Source organism: Cucurbita moschata, unplaced genomic scaffold (genome assembly GCF_002738365.1).
Source record: "Cucurbita moschata cultivar Rifu unplaced genomic scaffold, Cmos_1.0 Cmo_Scf00010, whole genome shotgun sequence".
Taxonomy (NCBI): Eukaryota; Viridiplantae; Streptophyta; class Magnoliopsida; order Cucurbitales; family Cucurbitaceae; genus Cucurbita; species Cucurbita moschata.
In genome coordinates, this window is record NW_019268526.1 from 3,989,739 (window position 1) to 3,998,221 (window position 8,483).

An 8,483-nucleotide genomic window follows, 5' to 3' on the forward strand; every position below is an offset into this window, starting at 1 on the left:
TTTTTTTTTTTTTTTTTTTTTTTTTTTTTTTTTTTTTTTTTTTTTTTTTTTTTTTTTTCATATTTCACTTATAAGTTATGTATCATTTATTAAACCCCACATGCTCACAACTAGATATAGTATAATTCCTTCAAATTTTTGTTCTTAAGAATGATGCTTAGGTTGAATCTATCTAGCATAAACAAGGGCCCGCCTGATAATGATGTTCTTTCTAAAAGATCATTCTTGTCTGCTAATCACTTATTTGATTTGCAGTCTACGCTTAAATTACTAACTAAAATTTAAAAACCCAATTGTGAATGTTAGATTTTCTATTTACCGTTGATTTATGATTCCGTTTTGTGAAAATTAACTGTCTATTTCATAACTAGTTCATAATTAGTTTGTTGCTTATTGATCTATATGGCACGTGAATGCAAGTTTGATCCTTCAATTGATTCATACATTGCAGAAAGTTGCAGCTGTATCTGGAGATATGAGAAAAGCTCTTTGTGTTTGCAGGTCAGTGTGTTTAAATTCATCAACGTAACTGTCACAAAACTTGGTTATACCATTGCCTACAATTAAATTCATGATTAATTAAAATTAAATTAACGATTAAATTATTTTTACTTCTGATTTATTACGGATACATTGATGTATCGACACATTTTAATTTTATTTTCAGTACTCGCCGAGTTGGTGACATAATATCATTGTACAACAATTGCAAAGATTGAATCATATTCTCAAATAATTTCATTTTTTGCTATTGTGTTCCCTTCTGTTTGAACTTGCACTATAATTCATGTAGCACTAATATGTAATTAAAATCTTCTTTAAACAGAAATGCCATTGAATTGTTAGAGGCGGAACATAAAGCATCCTCCAAGGAGGAGGACCATATAGCATGTGATGCTTCAGCACCTGAGATTGTTAAAAGTCGGGAGTCTCAGATTGTAAGTACTCGTCATTGCCACGATAAATCTTCCATATCTTATTTGTCCATTCTAAATTCCTCACTTTCTTGAACTCTTGAAAGAATTTTCGTAAAAGAAAAGGTGGTAACTGTTTGCATTATAGGTGAGGTTGGACCATATGGCTGTTGCCTTATCCAAGACTTTTAAATCACCAGCAGTGGAAACCATACAATCTCTTCCTCAGCATCAACAGGTATAATTCAAATCTCTCAATAAATGGCCAAGTAATAATCTATTAAAATTTTGTAGATGATTGCTTGAATGTTCTGATATCCAATAATTGACTTTTTGGGATTGAACTACATGTTTTCCATCATAATCGAGTAGCAAAGATTAGGTGAAACGTGATTGTTTGAATGTTCTTGAAATATTTTCCTTCTAAACTTATGAACATTGTATCCAGATTATTTTATGCTCTGTTGTGAAACTCGTTCGTGGAGGAAAGAAGGATACAACCATAGGAGAGGTGGGTTCTCTCCGTTCCTCTTGAGATAACTTTTTCTAAAGACAAAACAACGATTGAACATTGTTTCTTACTGTTACATTCAATCCCAGGTAAACAAATCATACGTAGACATCTGCAAATCAACACTAATTCCGCCAGTGGGAACCTTAGAACTTTCAAACATGTTCACAGTGCTAAACGACCAGGTAGTGGTCCAAACCGACTGTCATTGAACTTGACACTCTTCTCTGCTATGGGATAAACTCAATTTCTCAAACCCATTGTGATTGAACTTCGTAGGGGCTCCTCAAACTCGGCCAGTCTCGAGACGATAAGACGAGGCGGGTGTTGCTGAAAGTCGACGAAGCTGACGTCACGTTCGCATTACAGGTACATGCTAGACTTGTTTTTTTGTTGCCTTATTATCATTCTCTTCCTTTAGTGGTTAAGCGAGACGGTTGTCTGTTTGAATCAGGGAATACGGTTCTTTCGAAATTGCCTTACAGTAAATTAGGCGTCTCGATATCGAGTATAGATTGGTTGATGCTGATGAACACCTTAGTTTCTGGCTTTTTCTCACCACTCAAGGTATAAACTGAATTATGAAACATTAGAAAAGAGTTTATAAGTTCATAATACCAAAGTATTCCTTCAAATTCATATGAGCTGAGACAAGGAATTTTGCCTTTTCATTCATTCTTATTATAGATGCCATCCATACATCAGGGTCTGAAAAAGGTTGGGGGAACCAGTTGGAGAAGCACATGAAAAGCTAGTCTATTTGTATTTCATTAAAAGAAACTAAATAATTTGTTGATATAATTCGATGGTATTACAAGTTTCCTTCTTTTTAATTTATAAATATATACATTATAAATGTATTTGAATGAAATATTGAAGAAAAAAAAACTATATAATTGTTAGAAATCATGACTGATATTGGTCACTTTGAGCATGGTTTTGCTTTGGGCTTCCTCAAAATACCTCACCAACGGAGTCCTTTGATTATAAACTCATGATCATTATCTAAATTAGCCACTCACTCCCAACTTATAAACTCATGATCATTATCTAAATTAGCCACTCACTCCCAACAAATGATAATACTTGTTTCTTCCTCCCATAATCACATTTCTTTCATTATTCTTAAACGGTTTAGAAATGATTTTTTTCCCTAAAATTAAAATTATAATATTAATAATAATTATTTTTTAATTAAAATAAATATATATTGTTCCATAGTCCCACTAATTATTAGTAGAAAATATTTTTTTAATTGAAAAATGAGTAAATTGTTTTCTTTTAAATCAGGAAATTTCACGCTTGAAACAACGCAACAGCTTTGTTTCATTATTAAGAAGAAAACAAAGCAATACAGCCTGGTTTTTGTTAAGAGGGGTGAGTTCGCCTTAAAACGACACCGGTTAGGGTAGTCAATAAGTCAATACTGACAGCTAATTTCTGTAATAAATACGTAAAAAATTGGAATAATATATATATATATTACATAAATAGAAGCAAGAGTCTCGCATTACTAGATCCCATTCGCAACCACATCCGCCCTAGAGGCATAGAAAATCAATACAAACATTTCTCTGTCTCTCTCCCCTTCTCCCTCCGATTCCGTCGCGGCCGACGATCTCCGGTAGGATGGAGAGCCTGTGGCGAGCGGCGACTGGCCAAGATCCGAGTCCGGATGATTACAAAGGCGTTGAATTCTGGACCAGCCCCGAGCGCGCTGGCTGGCTCAACAAGCAGGGCGAATATCTCAAAACCTGGCGTCGCCGATGGTTCGTTCTGAAACAAGGTAAACTCTTCTGGTTTAAGGACTCTATCGTTACTCGTGCCTCCATTCCACGCGGCGTCATCCCTGTCAACACCTGCCTCACCGTCAAGGGCGCCGAGGATATCCTCCATAAGCCCTGCGCCTTCGAGCTCTCCACCACCGGTCATGACACTATGTACTTCATCGCTGAGTCGGAGCGCGAAAAGGAGGAGTGGATCAATTCGATCGGTCGCTCGATAGTTCAGAATTCTCGATCGGTTACCGAATCTGAAGTCGTTGATTACGATAACAGGCGATGATTCCGATGTTGAAGACTTCTTCGTCCTTCACTTTCTCTATGTACAGTAACGAGGCGAGATTTAGTCTCGGATGGTTGCGAGATGAATACCTTTTGTCGAATTGGTACTATCGATCTCTGTTTCCTTCTTTCATGTTGTTAAAATTATGGTGATGATGTGAATCGAACTGAATCTCCTCTACTTCGTTTTCTCCTTGGTTCCAAAACTTCTATCAGGCAGACGATCATCCTTGCTCGTTTTTTTCTTTGTGTATTTGATCTCCAATTACCGTAGTGTGTTTAAATTCTGGTTTAGTATATACTGATTAATGACGTTTTTTCTCAGATCATTCTTTTTCCCTTACGATTTTTATTTATCAATTTGTTTTTTTCTGAATTGTTTCTTCCAAATCAACCTCGATCAGTCTGGAGAAACCTGTAAACCGATTCGATCTTTCTTACAGTTAGGGCATGCTCACATGGAGTTCCAGCCTCCAGGATCAATTGAGAAATCATTTGGCATCCTCGACATTACACTTCACGCTTAGGACACTAGGATTTACGAATTACTTCTTAACGTAATAAATTATGCAGCTGTGGCATTGACACCATTGTTGTTCTCAAATCCTAGCAACACGTCAAGAATTCCGTCGGGCAAGCCGTGATGAGGATGATGAATCGCTTGCCGCTGGAAACCGATTATTGTAAATATAGAATGCAAGAACCAGATTTGGCCTTGAATTTCGCTCAATTGACCGTGAAAAATGGACAAAATGAATCCAACTGCTGGCTAAATGCAAGGTATCGAAGCCCTAATCTATCCTTTTCTGTTCGCAAGATAAGAACAAAGCATTATCAATTTTAATTTAGGTTCCATTCACTGAGACGATATTCACATTATTTTTATTTTGTTCACTTGAATTTGTTTGTAACTCATATTCATACCTTTTAGTAATGAAAATAGGCATTACGCATATCGTTTTAAGCGGAACAATTAATGACAATGCATTTTAATTTACATAATCAATGAATTATGTTTCAACAATTTGCATTGAATTTTAATTAAAGTTTCATGGCAGTATGTACCATTCAATTTTCAGATTGAAGATATGTAATTGGGAAAAAAATAGTTTAGATCTCAAAGCGTTTTTAACTAATAATTGTAAAGCGAGTCAGTTTCAAGCATAAAATTCTATGGGTTTTGAGTGAGTGATTCTCAATCTAAAGATAGATCTTAAGATTATACCAAAAGGATGCGACGCCATAAACATTGCATTTGGCACCCTGAATGGCTATCAATAACACAGGAGGAATATTCCTACAACTGAAATGAAATTATCCATATATTCTAAAGCCAGTGATATCTATGATCCCATCGCTAAATAGTGCGCATAATCTTTACAAAAGGCTAAGATTCCAACATCCCAAAGAACTTTAATCTCTGATCTAAGCGATTACCAGATCAAAGAGTTATCATAGCCGTTTTGATAGAACAAATAAAGCTTAGTTTCAAGCTAGTGAGGTAACAAAAAAGAGTTCCCATTACGATACAAGGAAACCGAACAGCCTGTCGGAAAAAAACCGAAGTGTGTTGAACAAGACAGGACTAACTGTAACGATTCGTTGCAGTCCTTATCTACGATGATCTTCGTTTCTTTCTCTATGAGAATGATCCCGACCATGAGAGGATCGAGAATCCCTCTTCTCATCTGGATTTTCCCGCCTATGTGATTCTGAGCGATGTCTTGTCGATTTATCTCTTTCCCTTCTATCATCATTGTCTTCCCTTGGCTTTTGCTGATACTCTTCGTCACCGTGCCTTTTTGACCTGTCTTCTTCCCTCGAATTGTAGTCTCTTCTTGAATGTGGCGGGAGTTCGTCGTCTTGGTTCCTTCTCGATCTCCTTTCTTCCTTCTTATCGTGATCATCTTCTAACTTCGTCTTATCATCGTCATCACCATGTCTTCTCAATCTCTTCTCTTCTTTCTCACTATCATCATGGTTCCTTCTGGATCTCTTCTCTTCCCTCTTATAACGATCATCTCCCGACTTCAGTTCACGATTGCTATCAGGATCGTGTCTGCTCATTCTCTTCTCATCTTTCCTGCCATGATTCTCTCGAGACTTGAGCTCGGATTCTTTACCATCATCCCAGCCTTTCAGTTTACTTTCCTGCCTCGCCCTCCCACTTATTTCCCTAGGATGCCTTTCTAAGTCGTCGCTGTTTTTCCTTCCTTTCGCACGCAATTCTCTATCACGATCTTTTTTATCATCGAACTTGTCATGTCCCCATTTTGAACTTGCATCTTCTGCCGCCCCCCAGCCCGTGTTCGCAGCTCTCTGAATAATAAAAAACTTGATGCATTAAATTTCTCAGTGAAGCTAAAACTCTGAGCCAAGCATGGTAAAGAAAATAGTATGTCAAAAGTTCTTTCACTCAGGGATAGCCAGCTAGTAACATTAAAGGTAAATTAGTTCTTTCACTCAGGGATAGCCAGCTAGTAACATTAAAGGTAAATTAAAATCCCGTGAAACTAACAGACTTCCTATAACAGCCCAAGTCCATCGCTAGTAGTTATTGTCCGTTTTAGTCCGTTACATATCGTCGTCAGTCTCACGGTTCTAAAACGCATCTGCTAGGGAGAGGTTTCCACACCTTTATAAGGAATTCTTCGTTCTCCTCTCCAACCAATATGAGATCTCACACTTTCCCTGCAAAATTGATTCCATTTCTATACATGGCACCACCCCTCCTCCCCACTAACCAACTGTCAGGGATTAATTCCTCTTTTACATTTTCTAGAGTAAGTTTACACAATAGGAAGTCTCACACATACCTGCTCATCATGAGAGAATTTGCACCCAGCTCCACGGGTACATTCACCCCTTTGAAATGCACGACAAACACCGCGAGCTTCCCTCTTCTTTTGTTCGGTTTCTTCATCTTCTTCTTCCTTCTTTTTATATTTAGTCACATGATCAACCCTAATGATTCGACCTAGAATCTGTGCACCATTCAAATTATCTGAAAGGGACAAACACCATTAATTAGAAATCTGCATTCATTCCCATATAACGATGAACTATCTAGAGCAAGGAGCTGAAGACAACCTACAGCAAGGATTGTACTTCTCTGATCTTCATATGCAACAAAGGCAAAGCCTTTCGACTTTCCTGTACCCTTGTCTCTGACAAGATTAACATCAACAATCTCTCCATACCTGTTCGTCCAAGTACATTTCAATATTCAGATGAAAAAAAGATAATCCACAGCTAATATGCTACGTTAAAAATGCATTTACAGGCAGCTAAACATTGAAAGGGCAAGGAAGAAGAAGATGTTTATTTTATTGATTGGAAGGAATGTAATTATACACACACGCACACATATATACCAACTACCAAGATACCGAAGAGCTCTTCTTGTATTATGCTTGCAACCTACCCCACTAATCTTCGAGAGGCTTTACGCACTCCAATGCTAGCTCCAGGAGAAGAGAATGGTTTTGAGCAACTAAGCTTCTAATTGAGACTTAGACCTAGGACCTCGAGAGGTATCTATCGAGGATTATTGAAAGTAGTCCCACGTTGGCTAATTAAGAGGAAGATCATAGGTTTATAAGTAAGGAACGCTATCTCCATTGGCATGAGACCTTTTGGAAAAACCAAAAGCAAAGTCATGAGAGCTTATGCTCAAAGTGGACAATATCATACCATTGTGGAGGTTCGTGATTTCTAATATGGTCATACCCTTAATTTAGTCATGTCAATAGAATCCTCAAGTGTCAAACAAAGAAGTTGTGAGCCTCGAAGGTGTAGTCAAAAGTGATTCGAGTGTCGAACAAAGGGTGTACTTTGTTCGAGGGCTCTAGAGAAAGGAGTCGAGCCTCGATTAAGGGGAGGCTGTTCAAGGGCTCTATATGCCTCAAAAGAGACTCTATGGTATAAGTTGTCCAAGGGGAGGATTGTTGAAAATTATTGAACGAAGTAGTCCCACATTGGCTAATCAAGAGAAAGAACATGAGTTTAATAAGTATGGGATACTATCTCCATTGGTACAAGGCCTTTTGGAAAAACCAAAAGCAAAGCCATAAGAGCTTATGCTCAAAGTGGACAATATGGTACCATTGTGGAGGTTTGTAGTTTCTATCCATATCTCCAAACATCTTGTCATATGGTTGCCCCTTCGAGATCACAAGATGAATTCTGCAAAGTAGCTAAAAAAGACTTCTCTGATCCTTTAGAGAGATGGGAGGGGAGGGAGGGGAGGGAGGGAGAAACTTTTTCTCAAGCTGAAGATACAAGGAACAACAAAACCTAATGGACTAGCAAGAACGAGCTCAATTAGTGTATTTGGTCAAACATAAGCTACACAACTTGAAACATCAACTCCCTCTCTAACAAAAATCCTCCAGTTATGCAAAACCTCGGAAATTTCATTTCAGAAGCTACTCGAACTACGAGACCACACCTAAGGGAGAAAATAAATCATTTCATTGTCGAACACGCAGATCCAGCATAGAAGCTCAATGTTCCACTCAGTAAACTACCCAATCAGAACAGAGAGCCACAGAAGAACACAATGAGGAGAAAACAGATAAAATTATGAACTTACTGGGCGAAGACGGCGAGGAGATCACCCTCAGTGAGATCGTAAGGAATGCCTCCAACGAAAACGTAGGCGGAATCCTTGTATTTAGCGTGCCATGAGGCTTCCTCAGAAATCCCAAGCGAGGCCTCCTGAGAATTGATTTTCTGGATGCGTTTGACTAGGGTTAGAGGATTCATAGCTCACTTCCAAACCAAAATCAAAATCAAAATCAAGATCCTCTCCAGTTTCCCTTGGGCAGAGAAACGAGCGCCAAGGGTTTTCTTCCCGAGAGGGGATCGAAGTCGAACTAGGGCGAAGCGCGCGCAGCCTATTCTCCGTATCTGCCGGTTAGGAACTTCCTACTTTTTTTTTTTTTTTTTTTTTTTTTTTTTTTTTTTTTTTTTTTTTTTTTTTTTTTTTTTTTT

The 8,483-nt window shown here is 38.0% G+C and overlaps 3 protein-coding genes across 3 annotated transcripts in view; 2 read left to right on the forward strand and 1 right to left on the reverse strand.

The window, feature by feature from the left end:
- Positions 1–2,268, forward strand: part of LOC111448195 (cell division control protein 6 homolog B-like) — a 5,214-nt gene extending 2,946 nt beyond the window's left edge. Inside the window, exons 10-17 of the mRNA XM_023087658.1 lie at positions 452–501; positions 827–938; positions 1,063–1,152; positions 1,363–1,425; positions 1,515–1,610; positions 1,705–1,794; positions 1,880–1,992; positions 2,113–2,268. Coding sequence (XP_022943426.1) covers positions 452–501; positions 827–938; positions 1,063–1,152; positions 1,363–1,425; positions 1,515–1,610; positions 1,705–1,794; positions 1,880–1,918 — 540 coding nt within the window. The 3' untranslated portion in view covers positions 1,919–1,992; positions 2,113–2,268. The remainder of the gene's footprint in view (positions 1–451; positions 502–826; positions 939–1,062; positions 1,153–1,362; positions 1,426–1,514; positions 1,611–1,704; positions 1,795–1,879; positions 1,993–2,112) is intronic.
- Positions 2,269–2,925: 657 nt separating this feature from the next.
- LOC111449036 (pleckstrin homology domain-containing protein 1-like) lies at positions 2,926–3,812 on the forward strand. The gene has a single exon (XM_023088865.1). It carries the CDS (start codon positions 3,055–3,057, stop codon positions 3,487–3,489), a length of 435 nt encoding a protein of 144 aa, XP_022944633.1. The 5' UTR covers positions 2,926–3,054; the 3' UTR covers positions 3,490–3,812.
- A 934-nt stretch (positions 3,813–4,746) lies between these two features.
- LOC111449004 (zinc finger CCCH domain-containing protein 25) lies at positions 4,747–8,425 on the reverse strand. Its single transcript, XM_023088823.1, has 4 exons — positions 8,083–8,425; positions 6,579–6,688; positions 6,305–6,492; positions 4,747–5,807 (listed from the first exon to the last, which is right to left on the reverse strand). Exons 1-4 carry the CDS (start codon positions 8,253–8,255, stop codon positions 5,100–5,102), a joined length of 1,179 nt encoding a protein of 392 aa, XP_022944591.1. The 5' UTR covers positions 8,256–8,425; the 3' UTR covers positions 4,747–5,099.
- Between the last annotated feature and the right edge of the window lie 58 nt (positions 8,426–8,483).